This window comes from Hevea brasiliensis, chromosome 18, assembly GCF_030052815.1.
Source record: "Hevea brasiliensis isolate MT/VB/25A 57/8 chromosome 18, ASM3005281v1, whole genome shotgun sequence".
Taxonomy (NCBI): Eukaryota; Viridiplantae; Streptophyta; class Magnoliopsida; order Malpighiales; family Euphorbiaceae; genus Hevea; species Hevea brasiliensis.
The window spans coordinates 37,670,471-37,696,424 of NC_079510.1; the positions used below are offsets into that span (position 1 = coordinate 37,670,471).

At 31.4% G+C, this 25,954-nt stretch overlaps 3 protein-coding genes and 1 long non-coding RNA gene across 4 annotated transcripts; 3 read left to right on the top strand and 1 right to left on the bottom strand.

Moving 5' to 3' along the window:
• Positions 1 to 2,551: 2,551 nt before the first annotated feature.
• Positions 2,552 to 5,574, top strand: LOC110667498 (protein SIEVE ELEMENT OCCLUSION B). Its single transcript, XM_021828364.2, has 7 exons — positions 2,552 to 2,838; positions 2,921 to 3,022; positions 3,108 to 3,556; positions 3,709 to 3,812; positions 3,939 to 4,081; positions 4,178 to 4,669; positions 4,758 to 5,574. The coding sequence occupies exons 1-7, from the start codon at positions 2,614 to 2,616 to the stop codon at positions 5,397 to 5,399; spliced, it is 2,157 nt and encodes a 718-aa protein (XP_021684056.2). The 5' UTR covers positions 2,552 to 2,613; the 3' UTR covers positions 5,400 to 5,574.
• Positions 5,575 to 6,637: 1,063 nt separating this feature from the next.
• Positions 6,638 to 8,646, top strand: LOC110667496 (uncharacterized). The gene is made up of 2 exons (XR_002497308.2): positions 6,638 to 7,109; positions 8,185 to 8,646. It is a non-coding gene; the product is annotated as an uncharacterized LOC110667496 (long non-coding RNA).
• Positions 8,647 to 16,064: 7,418 nt separating this feature from the next.
• On the top strand, positions 16,065 to 20,064 carry LOC110667552 (uncharacterized). The gene is made up of 5 exons (XM_021828431.2): positions 16,065 to 16,582; positions 17,361 to 17,397; positions 17,593 to 17,829; positions 17,949 to 17,996; positions 19,389 to 20,064. The coding sequence occupies exons 1-5, from the start codon at positions 16,281 to 16,283 to the stop codon at positions 19,902 to 19,904; spliced, it is 1,140 nt and encodes a 379-aa protein (XP_021684123.2). The 5' UTR covers positions 16,065 to 16,280; the 3' UTR covers positions 19,905 to 20,064.
• Positions 20,065 to 20,175: 111 nt separating this feature from the next.
• LOC110667554 (mitochondrial inner membrane protease ATP23) lies at positions 20,176 to 24,798 on the bottom strand. The gene is made up of 5 exons (XM_058141083.1): positions 24,652 to 24,798; positions 24,316 to 24,437; positions 23,702 to 23,839; positions 21,538 to 21,621; positions 20,176 to 20,464 (listed from the first exon to the last, which is right to left on the bottom strand). Exons 1-5 carry the CDS (start codon positions 24,743 to 24,745, stop codon positions 20,330 to 20,332), a joined length of 573 nt encoding a protein of 190 aa, XP_057997066.1. The 5' UTR covers positions 24,746 to 24,798; the 3' UTR covers positions 20,176 to 20,329.
• Between the last annotated feature and the right edge of the window lie 1,156 nt (positions 24,799 to 25,954).

The window sequence follows — 25,954 nt, forward strand, 5'->3', positions numbered from 1 at the left end:
TATGATTACTTTATTAATTAAAAAAATTAAACTTTATGAAATTTTTTATCTCATAAATATGAAGTGTTTTTTTTTTTTAGTAATCACTTTGTATAAAATATACTAGACTAATGGAATAATAATGTTATTTTATATAAATATAATATTTTTTTAATTAATAGAATAAAATATTATATTAAATTAATAATAATGAATTGAATAATTTAATTTTAATAATAAAAAAAATATATGATATTATTATTAATTAAAAAATAATATTTTATTATATATTTTTTTTAATATATCTTTATATTTTTATAAAGTGTAACTTTTTTTTGGTGGGTATTGAAATATCGTCATTTTCTATTAATCTAACAAATTTTAAAAATTAAATATCATTTATTGTAATATAATGAAAATATTTATTAAAGAATTAATATAATTTGAAGTTGATTATATTATACAACGTTATTTTTATCATTTTAAAATATCACATTATTTATCTCATCTTATTATATTGAAAAAATATAATACATTCAAATATTTTTTTATTCAATAATATTGATATTACTATATAAAATAATATTAATAATAAATAAATGTATGCTAATATATTACAATTTTTTTAAACAATAATAGCTACTTATTATTACGTTGAGAGAGTAATCATTTAGTAATTTGTAATTTATATATACATAATTAGAAAATTAATAACTTAATTATAATTTAAAGTAATTGAATAATTAATTAAAAAAGAAAATTTAATACAATTAAATTAATTAATTTAAAAATAGGAAATTGCCCGCACGTGACAAATAAGAATTTTAATATATAAAATATTTTTAGTTTATATATTTTTAATTTTAATATATAAAAAAATAATATTTCAAACTTATTATTAACTATTTTATATTTTATTTTATTACTTTTTGCATACTGAACTTTTAATCACTCAAAATTTTAATAAAAATTTCAAAATAAAAATAATAAAGAATATAAAGATATAGAATAATTTGAGATTGATTAAATCATAGGATATTTTCATCATTTTAAAATATAAAATTTGTATATCCTCTTAATATATTAAACAAATATAATATATTTAAATATTATATTTATTTAATAATATTATTAATATTCTAAAAAATAATATTATTAATATGAAAAGTGTAAAGATAGTGCAAAAGAAAAAAAAATGTGTATGTATTGTATAAAATTATAGGTATATAAAATAAATATATAGTAATATATTGTAATTTATCTAATAATAATGGCTACTTATTATAGTATTAAAAATATAATCATTAAATAATTTATAATATATATATATATTATTCAAAAACTTTTTAAACAATTACTAAGCAATATAACATAATTAATATTAACCAAAGTTTATTAATTATAGTATAAATATATCAAGAAAATAATTAAAATTGAATATTAATGTAAGTTTTTTAAATTTAAACTCTAGAGCAATTTAACATCAGACTCAATAAAGTTAGTTTAATTAGCAATAATTAGAATTTTACCTTTTTATTACTTAGAGAGTTCAATTTTTTTAAAAAGCATTTTGAATTATTTAAAATTTTGAATGCATTTAATAAATAATAAAATATTTTTTTTGAAATCATTTAAAACGAAATTTAATTTTAATGCATATAAACTAATATGAGAATAACATTAACTCTAAGTAAAAATAATAATAATAAGAATAAGAATAAAAATAGAAACAATTTTATTATCTGAGTAATTGTAGTTTACAGGTTACCTTGAGTGCATATATAGTTCAAATATTTGCATTTAGAAGAGCACACACTTCAACTGTATTCTATAATTTGCGATAGAGAAGAAGACGATTCCTTTTTGGAGCATAATAGAAAGAAAGAGATGCAGTGTTTTACCAGACCATTATTGACCAAAAAGCATTGTAATTAAAAATGGAGTAAATTAATGTGCAAATCATATCTTTCGTTGGCTGTTAAATCAACATTTCTATTGTTTAGCTTCACAAAAGCAGGGAATCAAATCTCACTTTTTTTATTCTTTTTCCTGTTTGTCTCAGACAAAGGAAAGCAACACGTAAAGAAGGGAATCAAGCAAAGAAGCAAACCACAGCGTTGCCCAATCACCATGTTTCTCATGTCTTGGTTTACAATTTTGACGGCCAAGATCTTCTGAATCTTGTTTAATACTGTATATTCTCTCTTTAAGTACATTACATTACACCACAAATCCCAGTTTCCTTCTAGTTTGCATTTTGATTTCGCAGTAAAGTGAGTCTCTAAACTCCATTGTAATTCCTCAATGAATTTGGCGGGCTTGAACTGGAAGCCTCCTTTTGCCTAAACTTTTATTGTACCAAAAACAAAACTGCCGTGAGTGTTGAGCTACTTCTGGATTCTATCAATGGAGGGGAGATGGGTCCTAGGCTTCACAAAAGAGCTTACATTCTTGCCTCTAACGTTTTTAAGATTTAGATTACAATGGAAGCAAGGAAGAGGATTCAATGCTTTTGCTTATTCCATTTCTGATTACTATAAATAAGCTTCTGAATGCCCATTGCAGCATACAAGCCAATACCTCTTCCCTTCTTGTCTGCCTTGTATCCTGCTGTTTAATTACCCTTGGCTCGCCATGTCCTTCAGGTCACTCACAGCGGCTCCAGGCACCGGTGGGGCCACTCAGCAGCCGATCAAGAGTGAACGCAGCATGCTTGCTCTTTCCGATGAGAATTCAATAATGAATCAAGTTCAGGCAACTCATGCACCTGATGGCCGAGAGTTTGATGTCAGACCTCTCCTCAATATTGTTGAAGACATCCTCAATCGTGCCACCCGTCAAGTTGAGACCACCTTGACGGTATAATTAATACAAAAATTCTGTCATTTATTTCTTTTTTCTGAGTTGCTAGCTGATAGTTATCACTTCTGTTTCAATGCAGCCTGCCCTAGTTCACGCAGAGATGGAGGACAAGAATCGTCAAGTCAATTTCATTGCCACGCTTGAAGCATTGTCATTTGTTATTGACAGAATTTCGTGTGAGGTGAGTAATATTTCAATTTGCATATGTATAACCTACAATACGTACACTGGCCTCTAATTGTCTGGGGGAAAAAATGAATTTTCAGATTTCCTACAAGGCTTTGAGTGGATCAGATGCTCATGCCACAACTCTGTCATTATTCAACATGCTGTCAAGCTACTCCTGGGATGCTAAGTTGGTGCTGACTATGGCAGCTTTTGCTTTGAATTATGGAGAATTCTGGCTTCTTGCCCAGATTTACTCCTCAAACCCACTTGCCAAATCAATGGCAATCCTAAGGCAATTGCCTGTTATCCTGGAACACACAGGCCCATTGAAGCCTCGGTTTGAAGCACTTAACAATCTGATCAGGGTCATGATGGAGGTCACTAAGTGCATAGTTGAGTTCAAGGAATTACCATCTACATATATTTCCACAGAGGTGCCTGCTTTGTCCGCAGCCATTGCCCACATCCCAACTGCTGTCTACTGGACCATAAGGAGTGTTGTGGCTTGTGCAACACAGATTACCAGTCTCACCACCTTGGGACATGAGTATATATACATATATGCCTTCCTTCTCTTTTCCATCTCAACATGCATGCTTTGTTAATTGATAATTTCAATTCTGGGCCTTTCACATTCCAAGCTGGTATTAATTATTAATAATTTATAGTAATAATCTCTCTTCCACTTAATTAATTTAGGTTTGCTACCACTGAGGCATGGGAACTATCCACCTTAGCTCACAAACTCCAAAACATAAATGAGCATCTAAAGAAGCAGCTCTCTATTTGTTACCAACACATAGGTTTGCTACCTCAATGTTTTTTCTAAAGCCCATTTGGTCAATATGAAATTAGAAGACAGAATTTGGGGCAATTATATAGGAAATATCCTTGTAGAAATCAATTAATGATGTTTATTTAATATGCAGATGAGAAGAGGAATGTTGAAGCCTATCAAATGCTTCTGAATCTTTTTGATACAATCCACATTGACAACATGAAGATCTTGAAGGCCCTGATTTATGCCAAGGATGACATCCCACCACTTCTTGATGGCTCTACCAAGAGAAGGGTTTGTTCTTCTCGCACATCCATCACTACTGCTACTACCAAATTATACAATTTCAAGCTAGTGTAGGACTTTTTATGTTTATTATTGCTTGAATAGGTTAACATTGATGTGCTGAGAAGGAAGAATGTGCTATTGCTCGTTTCGGGGCTAGACATTTCGCACGACGAGCTTTCGATTCTTGAACAGATTTACAATGAGTCCAGACTCCACGCTACCAGGCTGGAGAGTCAGTATGAGGTGGTTTGGATCCCAATTGTGGACCGTACAGTGCCTTGGAATGATTCTATGCAAAAGCAGTTTGAGGCCCTGCAGGCTACGATGCCATGGTACTCGGTGCACCACCCATCAATAATTGAAAAAGTGGTCATTAAATTCATCAGGGAGGTGTGGCACTTCAGGAAGAAGCCTATCCTGGTGGTGCTTGACCGTCAGGGCCGAGTGGTTTGCCCTAATGCACTACATATGATGTGGATTTGGGGAAGCAATGCTTTCCCTTTCACTAGCTTGAGAGAAGAATCTCTCTGGAAGGAAGAGACATGGAGGCTTGAGCTCCTGGTTGATGGCATTGACCCAACTATTCTCAACTGGGTAATTAAATAATTAATCACACTAATTAACCTCTTCTAAATGTAAATCCTTAAACTACTATTGACGTCTAGTAAAATTTCTTGAACAGATTAAAGAAGGAAAGTACATTTTCTTGTATGGAGGGGACGATATCGAGTGGGTGAGGAAGTTCACTAACAACGCACGAGCAGTCGCACAGGCATCACGTATACCACTCGAGATGGTGTACGTGGGGAAGAGCAGCAAGAAGGACAAAGTCCAGCGAGTCATAGCCACAATCACTGTTGAGAAGCTCAGCTACGTCTGGCCGGACATGACCATGATATGGTTCTTCTGGACCAGGCTAGAGAGCATGGTATTCTCCAAGATTCAACAAGGCAAGATCGATGAGTATGACCCTATGATGCAAGAAATCAAGAAACTGCTTAGCTATGACAAAGAAGGTGGATGGGCCGTGCTCAGTAGAGGGTCTAACGTTGTGGTTAATGGGCATAGCACCACTGTTTTGCCTACATTGATAGAGTATGATACCTGGAAGGAGCAAGTACCAGTTAAAGGCTTTGATTTGTCTTTCAAAGAACACCATGACAAGCTTCACGGTGTCACTCATCCTTGCTGCCGTTTCGAGTTCCCAAGCACCGCCGGTAGGATCCCTGAGCACCTGAAATGCCCTGAGTGCCACCACGTCATGGAGAAGTACTTCACTTTCCTCTGCTGCCACGAGGAGGGCATTGCAGAGATACCATATTAAACACACTATTACAGCCACAATATTGAATTCCTTATATAGATTATAGTCAAATAATGGTAAACTGTGCGATCCTTTCTTTGATGTCCATGTATCTTTCTTGTAATATGATGCCAATGGGAGTTTTAAGTTGGCATTTGAAGCCATAAATAAAGATTTGAGAGTTTCTGATCTTTAATTACCATATAGATTAATATAAGTGCAATTTTTTGTTCCTTTCCAGGTTGCTTTATATATTGCTTTTGAACTGGTTTTCTTCCCACTTTCTTACTGCACGAAGATCAGGCATCTAACATAGTTTCAAATCACTGTTATGGGTCAACAGTAGTGATGTTAACCAGCAAAAAAATGTCAAAACCAAAGGTAAACTCGGTGGCCATTTTCCTTTTTTTTTAATTGATTTTTTTATATTGTGGGTTGATTATTTTTAATATTAAAATATGTTAAGTAATAATAATATATTTAATTAAAAAATTAAGAAAGTAAATACTTGAATTTAAACCTGCTTAATACATAGTTAAACTAAACTAGATTAGATGATATCATATTTACTCTTCCTTTTCCATATATTCTATTTAAATAACGGGAACTCGTACCCTTGTCCAAACAAATCTCATTTCTCACTACTTAAAAAATTTTACCTCTCCTTGTGCTGCATCCAAATATACCTTCTTTCACCCTCTTGCAAACATTTTATTATAGAGATGATTAAGTGTACTTGACATAAATATATTATATTTTATAATTATATAAAAATCATTTTATATTATAAATATCGTTCTCTACGAAACAGAGAGTACTATTTCTATATACGCGAATAATATTCTTTCAATTCTGTTAAGGAAGAAGCAGAAGCATGCACACCCTATTAACAAATACCTTGTCTCTCAAATAGTGGTAGATTTAGAATTTTCTTTTTTCCTGAGATTAATAAATAAAAAATATTTTTATTGTTATTTACATAAATACAACTACCACTTAAAAAACCAAAAGATGGTTCAACAACAAAATTTATTAAGAATTAATTTAAACAAATATATATATATATATATATATATATATAATTTTTAAAAAAAATAAAATTAATTTATTTATTTATAAAAATATTAATTTTTAAATTTTTATCTATATTAAATTTAATTATATATTATTTAAATCTCTAAGATTCAATTGATTCAATAGATTCAATACTCATAACAACTCAATTCCTTGCATCCCTATCCGCAATATAGCCCATTTGATGTAATCAGCTGAAAAATATAAGATGTTTTTTGGTGTAATAATTTTTAGTAGACCGAATATTTACAAATTTCCATGCTTCATGGATGTCATCTTGTTGTTGAGAGAAGGATATCTGCTCAGTGATCACCTAATATAACCTCCTAATCCGCCATTGTGCTTGTATTAATAAAAATACCAAAAATTTATCCTTTAATTTGCCTCCTCCCAAGCAAACAGAGTACAACTTTCTAACTTGACCCATTTCGATTCTTTGCCGTACTTATCGATGCATCCATTTGTGTTATGTTCGTACCCGATTTTATTAGCTGGGTAGATCCAAGATGTGCAGAATGACGAGGTTCGGGATGTGGGCTGATTGCGTGAAGAAGAAGAGAAAAGAGGAAGATGAACAAGCACAAGCACAAGCACAGGAAAGCTGAGGAAGAGGCTCAGAAGACAGACTTGGATTTCTTTGCTGTTTTCTTTTTCTCGGTGAGGGTTTTATTAATGGTGTTATCTTTTCCTCCTTTTTTAGAGCGGGGGCTTTATATCTGACCTGTTATTTCCTTTGGTAACTGATAAATTTCTCTTGATAATACATTCATTTATGGCATAGATGGGTAAAATCTTAGTGAGCACTTCAATTGTTAGTCATTTGTTCAAAAATAAAATCTTTTTGCAGTTCATTTTATCTGATAGGTTATTGATATTGGATTAATTTTTGGCATTGTTGCTTATGGAAATATGATGAGTTGAAAATAAGATTTACAACATTATTAGACTTGCCTTGATCATCAATGATTGGAATCTTAGTAATATATTTTAGGATGGAATGCACTCATGTTTATTGTGAGGTAGATGTAGTTGCAATGGAATCTGAATGTGTTTCTTTCTAGACATATGATTCTGCACTGCCACAATTTTACTCTTTTTTTTTTTTCTCTGCATATCTATCCTTATTAGGGGATGGGTAATGCAGGTATTCTTCCCTTTTTCTTGTTAACAGTTGAAGTGTTTATTTTGTTCAGTGCATTATGTGGGTTATTGGTAACAACAAAAGAGAATATGATGTTTATCATATACAATGCTGTAAATTGCTCAAGGTTCTTTGGAGTAGCAATGCAGAATGTTCAGTGTATAATTTAAAACCCAATTTTCTGGACAAATCTTTAATCAGTATGTGAAACTAAAAGGTGGTGATTTTCTTGACCATTTTGATTGAATTTATAAAACTCTTTCTTACTATTCTCAACAGGAGAGCTTTTGATCAAGATATTCCCACCCTCTCCATTTGAAGAAAGGAATAATACTATTACAACAGTTATACTTACAGGCTTAAAGTTCTGGTAGCATAAAGAGATATGTTTCTAATTCTATTACATATGCCTAGCTAATCCTGCATTGATAATGGAATTTCTTTGAGTTGTTATGACTTTTCTTTTCGGAGTTAAGATTTTTTATTTTTATTTTATTTATTTATTTATTTATTTTTACTGGTCTCCTTGTTGTTGCTAATTCAAGAGGAGCTAATAATTTTGTTCCCTCGCATTGACTTATGTGGAGGCAGTGATGATGATGATGATGATGCTTCTACAGCTAGCTACAATCTGTTTTCAGATGAAGAAATCTGCTGGTTCGCTTCCATGTCTTACGTAGTTGTTGGTTCAAGTATACTCTGTATTTTGCAGCTCTCTCTCTATCCCTTATTTTCCTACTTTTTTTTTTAAAGGTATATTGACATTGGCAACATCATAGGTGGGTTCTTGCCATTGATTGAGTTTTCTTGGAGTTTGGTTATGCTTAATCTCTTTGTAACATCAAACAAATAAGAACCGATAACTTTTATTTGGACCATTTAGTGGTCACTCTGGTAATAGAAATCAGTTTCTATAAATAGATAGGATTGTATGAAAGCATAAAATTAGCCATTTGTACTTTTGTTAGACTCTTGCCATGAGAATTTTGGGTCAATTGCCTGTTAAGGCAATAGTCAGGCATAGTTGCAAATATGATTGTATTTGTTATTTAATCAGTGACTTCAATCCTCCTGTTGCCTTTTATTTTATTGTTTGCTCTTAAGAATGTGATCAGGTTGTTTTCCAATTCAGGGATGAATTGTTTTTGAAAATTATAAAGCCTTTGTAATGTGTTTAGTTATCAAACATGATCAGGTATGTTCAACATCTGTTTGTTTGGCTATTAGTTGCAGATAGAGAATTTCCTGCTTGGATGTTTGAAGCCTAGTTTTGGAGTTGGAATAATTGCAAGGTATCTCTATGTTAGTTGGGTGTATTGTGTAAAAGTGGTGAATGCATTGATGTGATAGCTTTATGCTGCTTGGTCACCTAAAAGTTTTGGTCAGAGTTCAAAGTTAGTTCTAGTTTGTATGATTGTCAAAGTAAATGCCACGTTAAGTAGGCCAGAAATCAAACTTGTATATTTTATCATAACCCTATGAGAGCTGCATATGTTCATGCTTCCAGTTGAATTGAAACGAGGACCCAAGGACTGTTTGTTTTCATTACGCCAATTAGAAGATGGAAGCTTCCTTTTTTTTTTTTGGGTGGAGATTATGTGCATAATATACTTCAATTCTAGCTCTTGGATAGAATCTGTGCAAGAAGATGATTGCTTGTGATTTTAGGAGTGATTGCAGCATGCCACTAGAAACCATAAATTGAAGACAGCAATATATTTTTTTGAGCAGGATCCGCCAGTTGTGGTTTAGCTTTGGAATTTCTATATTGTCTTTTGCATTGCAGGATGACCTTTAACATATATTTATGGAGAAATATTTGCATGCAATAGCCACCATATTACAAGAATAGAATGAGAATAAAGGAGAAGATTGATGTATCAAAACCAACACTTAAGGTTAATTTGCTTAAAGGAATACACTACAATACATTTGTGGGTTAAAATGAACTTTCAACAGTGGTTACTTTATTGACCGTTTCTCAGCCTTATGGTTAACAACTTGAAGAAATTGTGGTCATGTGCTATTCATAGTGTGGATTTCTGTTCGTAATTTTGAAATTGTGAAGTGAAATTACATGCACTGTCAAGTCAATGACATAGAATCTAAGCTTCTCAGCATATATTAGACCGGTAAAGGGTGCAGAGTGGATGAAGATGCTCCATATGTTTCATTTAATCTTAGCTAGATCTATTGTGTCTGCATCTGTGATTCTGTGACTGTCTTATTGCATTTCTCTTTCTTCTTGCTTTCTTCTTTTTCCCCCTTTTTATATAATTTGCTGTGAGCCCCACTGTTCTTGATCAGGGGGACAACCCCACTAATTATTAACAAAGTCAAATTAAACTTCTTGGTGCTGACCAGCACCACACAAGCACTGCCACCTAAAAATTATAGGTGATGCTCCTGTCATATTATCTCAACTTGGTAGAGAAATGTGAAACTTTGTTTTCTTCCGCCTTGCGTTAGAAAGCACGGTTTCTAGGGTAGGGTTGCTGAATATTTTTCACATAGACATGAACTTCTATATCTGATTTCTGATGGTAATGTATTTCTGATAAGTATAGTACTTGTGTATTGTAGTCATATTACAAATCAGACTCCTCTGCAGGTCATAAATGTGTTAATGAATCTAGTATTACTTGATTTTGATAACAAGGATCGTAGGAACCACCCAGAAATTAGAAAGGAATTATGTGAGGCAACATATTTGTTGCACACAAGGGACATGTCTCATCATTCCATCTCAACAAGAAGATAGAATTAAGGTGGGTGTGACCTACTGCTATTTGTTTACTTTGCTTAATATCAAGGACCTCGTTCTGGCTAAAACATCCCTTTTATTCTCTCATTTTGTTCATATCTCAACATCATCAAATTTCTTTATTTTGTCTGCTGGGAAGCTTGATGGAGTTAAACTCCACAATGAGTAAATCTCCCCTCTTATTAACTCTTATTCAAGAACAATAATTAGCCCTTAATTCTAAATTCTAAACTAGTCGATGTCAGCTATATTAATATTTTTCGTCATACAACTCTGTTTGAGATCAATGACCCTTCTTGGTTTGTGAGTTGCTGTTAACCTAGTGACATTATGGCCCTTGATACGAAGTTTATTGTCTCTGAATTGGTGTCGATTAGCAGTAGATGAGTTGTTAAGATAAAATGAGGGAATGACCCTCCTTTGGATTGTTCTTCCCTTAAACATTTTATATTCTGAATATCAATGTGATTAGATTTGACAGGATGTCTGCGTAATATCAGCAATCTACTTTTGGAGATTTCTCATCAACCTTTTCCTCCCAGTGTGGTTAGAGTTCTTAGTAAAACAGTATATTTTTCATTACTAAGCTTATGATGAGTTGGAAATCAAATCAATCAGTCTCTTTTTTTTTTTTTTTTTTTTGTGGGGGTGGGGGGTGTGGAATCTGTCATAGTCTTGTTTTGGTTGCATTTACATGATTTATAAAATAGGATGGATTTACATCCCCTAGCAAAGTAGCAGTAAGCATTTTGTTTCATACAAAAAAAAAGAAAAATGTTCTTTAACCTGGGGTTAAAGTGCTACTCTATCTTTGTTGGGGAGCTACATTTTGTTGCTTGGTTCAACCTTCAAGGGACGCCAAGAGGGTGCACGTGCAGGGCATTATTAGTGGTACTCACAGGAGATTCATAGGGATTGGAGCAAGGATGATTAACATATAAACTTCCTGTTTAGAGTCTACATCCCTGATCAGGCACAAAAAAAAAAATTTATGAGCAATTATAATATGGTCTTTCCTTCGTTGTATTGGGCTGTTATGTTTTTACCATGGGAATAAAATACAGACATCATTTTCAGATGCTTTTTAACCCCTAAATTCTCCTGTTGAACTCATTTTAGCTCAAATCTAGATTTTTCCATTCCTGTATTAAGAATAAAAAGAAGGGTTATTTTTTTGAGGATCTCTCCAAGCCTTTTTGGTGTTTTGGCATTAATGGTACATCTATATACTTGAATGTTGTGAACCATTCTGATCATTTTAGCAGACTATATTTGGTTTGGAAGGAGCATTAGAATTTAGAACTACTCTGAAAAGAAGTGTTTTGTGGTCAGAAATGGCATATGAAGCCTGTTAGACAGGTGGGTATTTCAAGTCTTCTTTTGAAGAAAACCTAAAAAGAAGCTCAAGTTCAATTCTGTTTAAATGAAGAAACATGGAAGATTTTGTTTAGGGAGGATTGGGCTACACACAAACTGGTGAGACCCACTCACCCGATGGGATACGCAGGTGGAGTCCACCTGTTTGTATGTGTGGCCAGGCACACAGAATAACTTCTCTTTTTTATTTAGCAAACCATGAATCCTGATGATGATTAGATGAAAGTCCTCAAGATTCCATGCGCAAGCTGGCTCATTTCATTTGGATCTGATTATAACCTTTGGACTGTGGCACTGAATCCCTTAATGGCCGCCAATAACAGCTGCATAAATCAACATATGAAGAAGCCAACTGGGTCATGGTAATTGTAAAAGAATCCTATTTTTCCCAGAGTCTCATCTCAGCTGGCAAGATTATTTGCCATGAATTGGACTATATTCAGATGAAGCTTCACTGGTTTTGTTCTGGAGTAGTTACAGTAACATTAGTGGATGTACCAGGGTTGGTCTTTTTATTGATATTTCTATAAAGAAAGTATCAACCCTTCATTTATTCTTTTTCCATAATAAGAATAAGAACGAACACCTTTCACCTCTCAAGCCATTGATTCTACATAGCTTGATTCCTATTATTTTATTTTTTTTCCTGTGGAATATATATATATATATATATATATATATATATATATATATATTCTATGCAAGTGAAGTGGATTTCAGATCAATTAATTTAATATTGTCTTTAGTATATTTATTTTCAAAAAATTTTTTAAAAAAAATAATGTGTTCTATGATTTTTTAAAAAAGAAAAACATAATTAAATTCTCATTTCTTGTTAGCCAAATAAAGGATGTCAATAGTTATAACAATGTATCATTGAGCTTATTAATTCTGAATTAATTCTGAATGAGTTTGACAAGCTTGACTCTGAGCTTTTTAAACCATTTTCTCATGTATGATAAATTTCATTTGATCAGAATCTCCACCTTTAAAAATTTTTAACATGAAAAAAAAATTGTGAATGATAAAAGTGATGAAACATTAAAATAAATGCATAGAATAATAATAATAATAATAATAATAATAATAATAATAATAATAATAATTAATCTTAGTGCCAAATCAAACCATTTAATTTTTCTTTTTATTGTCTTTTAAAATATACAGTAAATGAGCAAGAGCCATATGAATGGTGCGACTCATAAAAGCATCTCAGTGATGTAAACCTGAAGTTTGATGTTTATTAAATAGATTGTACGAACACAAATGATTGTTGTGTTAATTTAAAGAAGTTGGTGACGACCGAGTGAGTCAAACAAAGTTTCTTGGTGAGGTTTAAGCATCAAACTATGAGATCAAAACTTTTTTAATCCAAAATATTAAATTATTATTTTATTTATCATTATTATTTATTTTAAAAATAAATTAAAATAATTTTAAATTTAATTCTATCAAATATTTTATCCATTTTTAAGTACATTCTAACACATTTTCTCCATTAAATGAGAAATAAAGTTTTAAAAAAATTATTAATTCATTTTTAAATTTTTATCATTATTAATATTTTTATTTCACTATTTTACAATTAAAATATTTATAAAATCATAAAATAAAATAATCAAAGTATTTAATAAAAAACAAAAGGATTCGTCAATTGTCAAATCCTAAAATAAAATCAACTTTATCCACATGGGTATGCATTGGTATGTTGTTAGGTGCCACAGGAACACAAACCCATTTCATTTTCTTTTATAACACCCTTAATTTTTAAATAATTATTTTATATATAAATAAAAATATTTTAATATAATCTTTGATATTATAAGCTTTGTGTAAGTATTTTTATTTTATAGTAATTCAATCATCATTTGGATTTATAATTTCGAGTCGAGTAGATAAGCTGTCAAAATCACTTTAGAACTGAATAAAAGTTACAGACTATCCCACCATTTTTAGATATTCCGGACGCATTTCAAGGGTCAGAATTGACATAGGTAAACCCAAACTCTGAGTTTATTCAATTTTATAGTGCTGAGTTTAGAATAAAATTTCATAAAATATTCGTGGGTAGTTAGAAAATTATAATTCATTTTGCATTAGCTCTATAATATTGCTAAAAACCGTGAAATAAAATTTTAGAATTTTTAGAATTAGTTAGAATGACTTTTACAAAATATCTATTTTAAACTTTATAATTGAATTATTAGATTATGTGAGATTTGCCTGAATTTGAGAGCCCAAGAGGGGTCATGTGTTGTTGTTGAGATGATGTGTGGCTTTAGAAGTGTGATTTGAACTACTTTGCAGGTTTGGTAGATCCTAGGTATAGGGATAAATTTGTCAGATTTTCGACACAATTTAGGGTATCTTTGTTTTCTTTTTAAGCTTGTATCGAATCAATTATATTAAATAATTGTAATGTAATTATAAGGTGAGTTAGGACAGTTTTTTTCCTCCATTCAACCGTCACAGTGACCTCATTTTACGTCTGTGAGTAAAATATTGATTTTAATTATAATTTTAATATTATTATATGTTCAAGTATGCTCATGCATCACTTATATATATATATATATATATATATAATTAAATATATAATTAAATACTAGGCACATTTTATATTATATCTTTATTTGATGAAATGTTATGAATATTATTTTATGGTAATTTAAAGCAATGTGCGTGTGGTGTGTGATATTGGATATGGACAGAAAGGGTAGACGCGGCTGGAGCTTGACTCGCTAGAACCCAAGCCTTTTATGAATAAGTCGGGGTAGGCACGGCTCGAAATGATTTTGCTAACTCCGGCATTTAGTCTATTAAGCGAAAGTCCAGCTTGAGATGTACTCTCTGGCAGATGTTGGATTAACAGAGCTGTACAGGGGATCAGCTCCCATATATATACTGTTTAAATATTATATGGGTGTGTGAGTGCTTCAAATTACCATTTTTGTTATTTATGATGTGATATGTATGAAAACTATGAAGGTGTTGCATTCCACTATTTAGGATGCATTAGTTTTAAATAGCTATAGAAATTATACTTAAAATCGGTATTTTACTCTCTGAGTTGAACACTCACTCCTGTTCACCTATTTTTTCAGGATACAGGAGGTCTTTTGTTGAGTTTAACTTGCTCTCTTCTTCGCAAGTTTACTATCAGCATTTAATTGTATTTTATTCTTTTATTCTGTTATAGAACTCTGCATGTATTATTATTATTAGTGATGTATTCATTTGGATCTGTTATATATGTATCAACTGGAATTATAAGCATGATATATGACTATGCATGGATGATAATTGGGTTAAATGAGAGAGCTGAGCCCCCATTTGAAATATTATTGTTATGAGTATGTGGAGGGTGATCTGAACTCCCCAAATTGTTATATATATAATGTGCTTACAGGTCGGATAAGTGAAAAACTCTCCGTTGAATGGTCAATGTTATGGTAGGACTCTGTCCGATTGATTTTTTGAAATTGTGCTCAATATAGGCTTAGGATTGGGCTAAGGAATAGTTAGGCTTACTATGGGTCTCAGGGGCTTTGGGTTAGGCTAGGTCCTAGTGCCAGTCCAGTCTATAATTTGGGTCGTTACACCTTTAAAATTTTCTTATCCATTATCAAAGAAAAGGGTAATTATCCTATAAATAATTTAAGTTTTAACGATAGGGATTAGAGATGTTTATTTTAATTTATAAAAATTAAAATTAAATTTTAAATTATTTTAAATTTATAAATAATTAAAATTTAAATAATTATATATTTAATTAAAATACTTACAAGTAATTGATACGTCTAATAAAAAATAATTTATAAATATATTTATTATTAAAATAATAAAAAAGCTACTAAATTATTTTTTAATAATAAATTATATTAATTTAATATTTTATTATAATATTATCAAGATTTATTTTAATTATATTATAATATAATTTAAATTAAATAAATAAATATTTTATAGACAAAAATATTTATTAAAATTAATAAAAATTAATTTTTAAATTTATTAAAATTAATATAAAGATTTTATTTAAATTATTGTTGGAAAATAATTTTTTAACATAAATATAAAAATAAATACAATAATAATATATAATAAAATTATAAAATTATATGAAAATAATAAAATAAAATATTTAATTAAATTAATTAATAAACACTTAATTTAAAAATATTAAAATAAATTTTTTTATTAAAAATATCTTAAATAAACAGGCCTAATTTAAAACAATTATAATTTATAAATTGATTCGATGGATTTCTGAATAAGACAAATGCTAACTGACCAAATGAAAAGGCATGTAGAGGCTTTTTCTCACTCTAATAGCCACTCGAGATCAAAACCTCTCTCTAGAAAAAAAATCAAATAAAATAAATCTTCTGGAAATAGCAAAAAGTGGAATGGAATAGAATGTTTTTGATCTAAACTAACTCCAGATTTCAGGTTCTCCAAAGCGGAAATTTTTTTATCTTACCAAGAAAACAGAGGAAGCAGAGCAATAAAGGAAAAGAAAAACAGAGCAAGAGTGAAGAAAGAGATGGGAGGGGTGGCATCGACCATGGCAGCGAAATTTGCCTTCTTTCCACCAAACCCACCATCATACAAGCTAATAACAGACCACCTCACTGGTCTCTTGCTTTTGAGCCCCTTCCCTCACCGTGAAAACGTTGAAATCTTGAAATTGCCCACTAAGAAAGGTACAGAGATAGTGGCAATGCACATAAGGCATCCTATGGCAACCTCCACTCTTCTTTACTCTCACGGTAACGCTGCCGATCTGGGGCAGATGTATGAGCTCTTCATCGAATTGAGCATCCACCTGAGCGTTAATCTCATGGGGTACTATTGCTATTACTTTTACTACCTTTGCTACTGTTTTTGAAGTGTATTGGCTTCTGGTTAATCTCATGGTTTTGCTGTTTTGGTAACTGGGCTTTTTGTGTTTTTTATGATTTACGTTGAGGACTTGAGGTGGGTTTGGATTTTCTCGTGGTTTTAGTTTGCAAGAAATTGGGATTTTGTTAATGCTTAGCCAGGAATTTTTCTGTCTTTAGCTGGGATTCCTTTAAATTAACTGAAAACAGATATTTGGTCAATTTATCAGTTTTTATAGTATGATTAAAGGCAGAATCGAAGTTTTATTTCATACAAAATTCATAGACAAATGATATATTTCAAGGTTGTGGGACGATAGTACTCATAAAAAGACCGTTTAGCATGATGAAGATCGGAAGAGCTTTAATTATTGCATTTGAGTCTTGGTTTTATCTTTTCCTTACTGTCTTACCAATGTAATAAGTATGTAGATTCTTGGCATATCTGCATAATTGCTGTAGTTGTTAGTGTTGCTTAGTGAATTTAGTCGAACAGCATTTTTATGGACCATAGCTCAAAAAAATGTTAATGAAGTAAATTGTGCTAGTATCTTAAGCTATACCATCCCCTTGCCCTAGTGTAATCTGGTGTTAATATTCCGAAAGTTTCAATTGTTCTTTTTTCCATCTCTGAAGATGCACTTTTCTGTCCATGTTTTTGAAGACAGTTTCTGTTGATGCATATTTGTAATCAGAAAAATATTCACAGTTTGCATTCACTTACGATTTTCAACTTTTTTCAGGTATGACTATTCAGGATATGGACAATCATCTGGAAAGGTTTGATGTTTTAAACTCCTTAATAATAAACTTAATGTATAGATATCTCTTTGTTTATGTATTATCCGCAGATTCTAACCTTTTCCCCTTTGTGTGCAGCACACACATATATATATAGTTGAGCTTTTATGAATTGTGTGGCATTAGTGGGAGAAAAATATGAGTTTCATCTAAAGCCACGTTCCTGTATTGCAGCCAAGTGAGCAGAACACATATGCAGATATTGAAGCCGCATACAAGTGTCTTGAAGAAAGTTACGGCACCAAGCAAGAAGACATTATCCTTTATGGACAATCTGTTGGAAGTGGCCCTACCTTAGATCTTGCTGCTCGACTGCCCCAGTTACGGGCTGTTGTACTGCATAGTCCCATACTATCGGGTTTAAGAGTCATGTATCCTGTCAAGCGTACATACTGGTTCGACATTTATAAGGTAATAACACATTTGGAAGTATGTTTAATTGTTTTGTTTCCTTGCTTTAGTATGAGTATTTTTTTTTCCTTTTTCAAGTAATGAACTTCTTGTTATCTTCTTTTTTTCTTTTCTTGCAGAATATTGATAAAATTCCACTAGTTGATTGTCCTGTTCTTATCATTCATGTAAGTATGCCACTGCAACACATTGAACCACCTAAGTTCTCTCTCTCTCTCTCTCTCTCTCTCTCTCTCTCTCTCTCTCTCTCTCTCTCTCTTTTAGTATCTATTTTATGTGCACATACTTTTCACACACCTTTGGACCTTTGTGTCACAATACAACTGGCATATGAGTTATTTGATTTGCCTCCTTCACTTGCTTATGTCATTCACATTTATATATACCCATCTTTTATGGTGAAATATGAAATGCATTATATTCAGGTCAAAAACGAGTTTTGAAATTGCTGAAAGAATGAGAATCTATCTTGTACCCCAGAGCGTGTTAAATTTCTGGCTCTTTAGATTTTTAGTTCCTCTAGGTATGCATGTTGAAGTTGGTTAACTAAAAGTTTCTTGGCATTCCATGCATGAAATTGATCCTAGTTTTTGAAGTTTTGACTACACATGTTATAAAATCCTTCCATTTTCTACTGCAAAGTATTGTCACATTTAAGAAATATCGCATAAGATTTCTCCTGCTGTTAGGTCTTGTAGATCCAGTTTACCATGCCATTTGCTTCAGATTTTCTAGCCAGGAAGTACTTTGTGGCACTTGTGCTTTTCTTTTAAGGGATTTTGGCAATACCCTATCATTTTCAAATGAATTTGATGTAAAGGATATGCATTAGTATTAAGGGCTATGCAGGTATCTCAAATCCAAACAAGAAAATTGATATCATGTTTAAGGTCTTTTATTTTTCCTGGTTTAAATACTTGCAGATCCATACAAATCAATTAAGCCTTCAAAAAATTCTAAATTATCATGATTTAGATGCCCAATCTTATATTTTGATACATGAAAGGAAGAAGACCAGGGGGATCACTAGTAAATTTGCTCATTTATATAGATTGTTTTAACAAAGACTCAAGTCAATTGGCAACCTAGAAAGCAGGTTGTCCAGTGAAAAAAAAAAAGGTAAGAAAAATATGAAGGCAAGAAAAATATGAAGGATAATTTTAAGAGCAGGGATATTGTGGGAAAAGGTAATTCATTTGAACCCCATAAATGGTCTATCCCAGAATGAGTTGAATGAGTATTATTTATTGCATAAATTGGGATGAATGAGTTAGGCAATTAACTATTTACCCAGAATTTAGGAACGGTTGTTTCATTTGTTTATAAAATTCTTGCTTGCTTAGTTTTGGTGTTATGGATTTGACAATTCCTTCTAACAGATCAATACAAATTAAGTAGGGAAACAGACTGTGATAAGCACTTTTTGAGAAGCTATTGCTATTCTTGAGCCTTTGATGTTTAGTTTAAGGACGATTTCCTTAGCATTTTGAAGCTGATTGCAAGAAGCCCTGGAAAAATTAATATGTTCCTTATTTTGATGTTCTTCTACTAATTTGCAGGGAACTTCAGATGAAGTTGTAAATTGTTCCCATGGGAAACAACTCTGGGAACTGTGTAAAGAAAAATACGAACCACTCTGGCTTAAAGGAGGGAACCACTGCGATCTAGAGCACTTTCCAGAGTATATCAGGCACCTGAAGAAGTTCATATCAACTGTCGAGAAACCTCCTTCCCAAAGGTACAGTTCAAAGAGAGGTACAGACCAGTTTGGGCAACCCCGGAAGAGTACTGATGTATTTGAGGTTTCCAGGAAAAGTACAGATTGGAGAGAGAAAGCAAGGCATAGTACTGACAGGCCTGAGAAACTGAAAAACCAATCCAATCATGCCGACAAACTGGAAAAACTCAAAAATCAGTCTAATAATACTGATAAGCTAGAAAAGCTGCGCATGGATCAAATGGAAAGGTCTCGACGAAGTGTTGATTGCCATGAGAAATCCCGGAAAAGCATTGATCATCAACTAGAAAGAGCACGGAAAAGCGTTGACAGGTTGGATAGAATAAGAACTGGTTAATATTTAAAACCAACGATAAAGTTTACGTATGGGTTAGGTGTTGTGGGCAATTTGTTTTGGTATTTCTTTACTAATTTATATGGTTTTTCTGGCTGTGTAATTGGCTTGTGTCATCTCTATAATAACTATTGGCATGAAATGAGAAAGGGTTTTTATGTCACATTGGTTTACTGTTAGTGACTCTTCATCGTTGTCTTCATTTTCAATTTTCAGAAAATCAAACATGGTTTTCCATTCTTGACTGAACCGTAGATCCCTTAGGTGCCTGCCAAAGAGAAAAATGTGAAAAACTGTCGGAAAGAATTGAATATTCTTGTGAACATATAGGGCTTGTTCCGGAGCCCTTGAAAGGCAATGTCTTATTTGATATCATTTAAAGGAAAAATATGAAGTAGCAGCAGCTAATCTGATAGTCATAGCATGATTCAAGGAGCTCTATCAAAGGGCTTTGTATCATTGTAACAGACATCCCAGACAGCTTCCATGGCATCCTTTGCAGCAGCTTCTGAGCAGTATGGGTTGGCAATCACTGATTTCATCGCTCTTCTTCTCACACATTCCTTCAAATTTAAAATTCAAAACTTAAGAAATATTCTGAAATTTGAAGAATGTGCTAAATAAGCAGCAGGAAAAAGCAAGACAAATCTACGAAGGGGAAAAAAAAAGAACTGTGATGCATTTCCTTGTTTTACAAGGCTCTTATTTCCTCTCAACATAGATTGGGTGGTATCTTTGCTATTAGATACACAAAATAGCATGTGTCTAAACTGAGAGAGAAGAAGCCATTCACCTGATTGTAGTTCTTATGTTCAAGCTAAACTCTAAATTGAAGTACACCATAACAAGGTCCTCTTCTGGAGGGATAACTTTATCAATCTTCTCTTCTTTGAAACCCTCTGTTAAGATGACAGTCATCATCACAGTTTGGGCCATCATACTCTCTAGATTTAGAGGAGTAACTGCAAGCAGCTCTCTAAAGCATTAGTAATTAAAACAGAGCCTAAGAGTTCAAAGATAATGCAAAATCAGACTCAGTTCTCAATTATCCATTATCCATCCCCCTTGTTGCTTTAAAATTCTTGCTCAAATATACTTTCTTTTCATTGTTAACTTTCTTATTCCCATCTCCAGTAAGGCATCAACCACTGGAATAAAGACTACAAGATCAAGAAAAGTAACTAAAATTTAACACTCAAAACAGATACATGTCAGCAATTTCTTTCAGATAGGAACGACCAAACAGACCAGACAACTGATAAAGGAAACACAGTATTTTCCTCCCTCATTCTACGGTAGTTCCACAATTTCATGTTCCAAATAAAACATGCAAAAATTTATATGTTGAATTCTGCCTAACTCAAAACAGCACTGCCATCAACCCACAAACAAATAGGTTCTTCTCAACCTCAAACTTATGAGAAAAAACAAATATCCAAGTTACTTCTACAATTTGTCATGAAGACCAGGGATTTTGTCCCTTCCTAGAGTAGTCCTTGGATATGGTAAGTTTCAATTTTCACAGAATATGAAAGGTTCATTTTCAGTTTTTCATATTAGTTAAGGGATATTATAAACTTACGTAAACAGAAATTATAATTTAGCTCTAAATCTTTTTAAAGAATCTAAAACTCACTTGTTCATGGCCTTTTATTTTCACGTAACCGCGCAGCAGTTCCCTTTTATAGTGGCAATCTCCACTTAGATGGCCAGCACGAATCTGCGTCACATAAATGACAGAAGAAAAAGGAACTAAGTATCAAATCTATAAAATGATATATTACCTTAGACTATATAATTATTACTATGTTCCTATGGATGCATAAAAATTAGTATTAACCCAAAACATCTTCATAATTGACCTACACACTCCAATCTCCATTAATCAATATGAAATATATATTGTAAGATTTCACATAGAAATGCACAAATGGACGCTGTTATAAATGCACATTCAAAGAATCAAAAACTTTAACCACCAATATTAGTGCAAGTTAATGATGCTGTATGACATCAAAGAGAAAAGGTATGGAGCACATATTTTCATGAATCTCGATCTTTCTAATTTTGTTCCTTAGAAACAGATAATTTGTATTTTAAATACATGGCACAATTTATTTTATCATGCAATACAATAATTGATGGCAAAATGGCCTATTATATTTAATGCATACCTAGTTGATCAATCATTATTGGGTTGTTGTGTACTCTTCCTCCAAGTTTTTTTTTTTCACTTAGCATAATTGTTATCAAAAGCGCGCCTCAGGCGTGAGGCGCACCAGGCGCAGCCCATAGTGCCTGAGAAATCCAAAAGCGCACAACCTCTAAGAGGCACACCTCACGAAGGCCATCCACACCCATGCAATCACAGAAAGCAAACTAAAAAAAGAAGAAGGAGAAGAAGAAGAAGAAGAAAGAAGAAGAAGATCTGAAAAACCTGACTTGAAGAAGATATGAAAATCCTGACTTGATTATATCCTCTCCTAGGCTTGGACTTATCTAATTTCCGATCTAGAACTCCAGGTATGCTTTTCTTGTTTTTCGTTCCTGCTCCTCTCCCTCTCCACCAGACCCATTTCCACCCGACCTTTCATTTCCCTTTCTCTTCTATGCTTTCTTTTCCTCCTTTCCTTTTCAAAATCTCAGATCTGCAAGAGTTCATGGCTTCATGCTCGCCATTTTTTTTTCCCTGGCTGTTATGTTCAGAAAATACCTTTTTCTGATTCTAATCTAATGGGCCAAAGCAATCTTTATCAATAGGAACTGTTGTGTATTTACATTAGAATTTTGATGGATTATTCATATCTTTATTAATTAAATTACATACATGAGTAAAACAAATACATAGTTATTCTTAATGAATTTATAAAATTTAATTTAAATTATTTTAAGTTATGTTTAGTAAGGAATTATTAAATTAAATATATAGTAAAAATTAAAATTATCATTTTAATATTATATTTCATTAAAAATAAATTCATATTATGCATTTTAATGATAATTTTTACTCATGTATATAATTTAATTGATAATGATAGTGGTCCAATAAAATAAAAATAAGTAATGAAATAAATGATATATTATATATACTTTTATATGTAATTAATATTATCTCAATTAGATTTGTAGTACTTATAATATAATTTATTTTTATGATTTTTTTTTAAAATTTTGTGCCTTACCTCGCTCAAGCGGGCACCTGCGCCTTGCGCCTAGGCTCCAGGTCCCCTTAACGTCTTGGTGTGCCTTGAGCCTTTAATAACTATGCTTAGCATCCCACTACATAGGTTGGGCGTTTCAGATTGACTTGTTGGCCTGGTTTTAGTCTATAGTGTTCATACTAAGTTTTTTTTCTAATTTATATTATTTAATAAATTTTTGCTTATCAAAAAAAGTTGACCAATTATTAGTATTAGAATTATTATTCAACTAGGGGGTACTCCAAGATTATTTATCCTAAATACTCTAGGCCGATGTGGGGAATTGCCCCTTAAAATCACTAGGGAAGGGACTTAGTCTCAATGCACGAAAGATAGGATTCCCAAACAGTAAGTACCAAAAAAAAAATGTATTATGGTTATTATTATTATCATTGTCATCATTATCAAGCTCCTATATTTTATCACATAGTTATTATCTTCAACAAATATATATTGACCATCAACAACAAAATATATACAAGAGTCAATAATGTCACAAATATTCATGTGCATTAGTGTAAGAAAAATGGCAAAACAACTCCATCAAACAAAAGATGCAAATAAGACTTAGTAGTTGGTAATTGCAACCATGATGCACACCTCACTACAGGCATGATGGGCACAATTAGCCCAGTCCAAGTTTGCAGCACGGCAGTCATCATAAGCATGAATCAGTTCATGTATGACCACCTGGTTGACCTCATCTTGAATGTTCATTTGATTACTGCACACAATTATCTTACAAAGCATAACAAGAGAAAATATAAGAATAGAGAAATAATTATTATCAGAAGATTAGATAAATGAAAATGGGAAAATAAACCAAAGCGGAAAAAAAATATTATAGGTTGATCAATCGATAAAAAAAGTTGACATAATTGACCAAGAAAAATGACATTCAATTAACCGATCTCTAGAAACTATGTTCTTTATAGATAGCTCAGATAATTTTTAAATCAAATTATTTCATGCAGACTTCTAATACTTCAACAAACTGTAAATTCAGCACATGCAAAACTACTCATTGCAATGAAATCCCAATGAAAATAAGGTGTCAACTTCCATCGCATACATAATTCAACATGGCATTTGAAAAAAGAAAAGCTTCAATTCATCAATTGCACAAATGAAATACAATCCAAAGCACAAGGGGCAGATTTAGGAATAAAAGCAAATGATTTAAACAAAGAATTCACATGAATGAGCATTGTTACCCCTTCACCACGAACATAACCACCACTGATATTCTTATCACAATTAACAGCCTTAATGAAATTGTCCCCAACCCCACACCCTGCTTTCTCCAAATACTCCTTCAAAAATTTCACTTTTGAAGCTATAGCCCACAAGAAGACAAACTCTACATCAATCAATGAACTCTACAAGCAGCTTAATTCTGGTATTAGAAAAAATTGACAGCAAAAATTTCGTTTTTTCTTTTTCATATATTCAAAATAGTCAAATGGCTTATCCGCCTTCTAAATCCCTAAACCCCAGTCAGACTTATGAAAATTAAAAGGGCTGAATAAAAGAGAGACGAAAGATTTTACTTCGGAGACTACGTCGAATCATATCCTGGCACTCTTCTACCGTCCGGCATCCGGAGCCGGGGGTGTGGATGGGCTTCTCCGCCATTCTCGACATGGGCCCTTTATCTCCTTAAGAAGGAGGATCGGTGTCTGTTTATTACTTTTAGATGGTTTATTTGTAAATAATATAATAATTAAAATTTATTTTTAAAAAATAAATTAAAACATTTTAAATTTTAGTTTATTATTTCATTCATAAATTTTATTATTATTAAAATTAAAGTTTTCTTTCTTTTAAAAAAATAGATTAAAACGTATCTAAAATAATACATTCATCCATTTTAACCTATTTAACCATTAATGCATCATTTCATTTAATTTTAAACATAAAAATCAAATAAAAATATTGCTTATTTATTAAAAAATTAGAAAGATTTTATTATTTGTGGGAAAGCATCGGATAAAATACACGCAAATTTAACGATAATAACAATTATTTTATAAAAAATTATTTTTTTCTATTTTATCTATCTGTTCCAAACTTATTTACTACAAGTCATATACTATTCGAATCTTTTATTAAGATAATCGAGATTTTTAATATATTAATATATTTTATTATATTACATTTTTATATTTATATTTTTTACTTTCAATTTTATTATATTTTATTTTTTTATTATTTACTAATTTATAATAAAATTATTTATTAATTTATATTTCTATTTATTATTAATTTTTTATTATTATTTTATATTAAATTAATTATTTTATTATTTATTTTTTTAAAATGAAATAGAATTAAAATTAATTAATAAATTGTGTTTCACACGTATACCTTAAAATAAATTAATTTATAAAAAATAAGTATGTTAATTATATCAAAATTGGAAAGAAATAATAATTTTAACTTATTATGAGTAGGAGTCTTATTATTTACATAACAACCTCTATAAGAAATACCGAAATGAATAGAAAAGGAACAGTTTGAAAAATACCTACTAACATTACTATAAACATTATTAAAATACTTTAAAGAGAAGATTTCGCCCAATTCGATTATTTTTATATTTTTACTAGAAATTTAATGTATAAAAGATATATAGGTAAAATATCAGAACTTGAATTTAAAATAATTTAAAATATTAAATAATATATGGATCTTAAAAAAAATAAAATAAAAATAATACTATAATTTTATTTCATATTTAATTTTATTAAATAAATCATTAAAGAAATCTATAAAATAAAGTTAACCATTTTCATGGGTGTTGATCCATCCTTAAAGAAGAGATTTTGAAGGATGGTTCATCTAATGTTATTT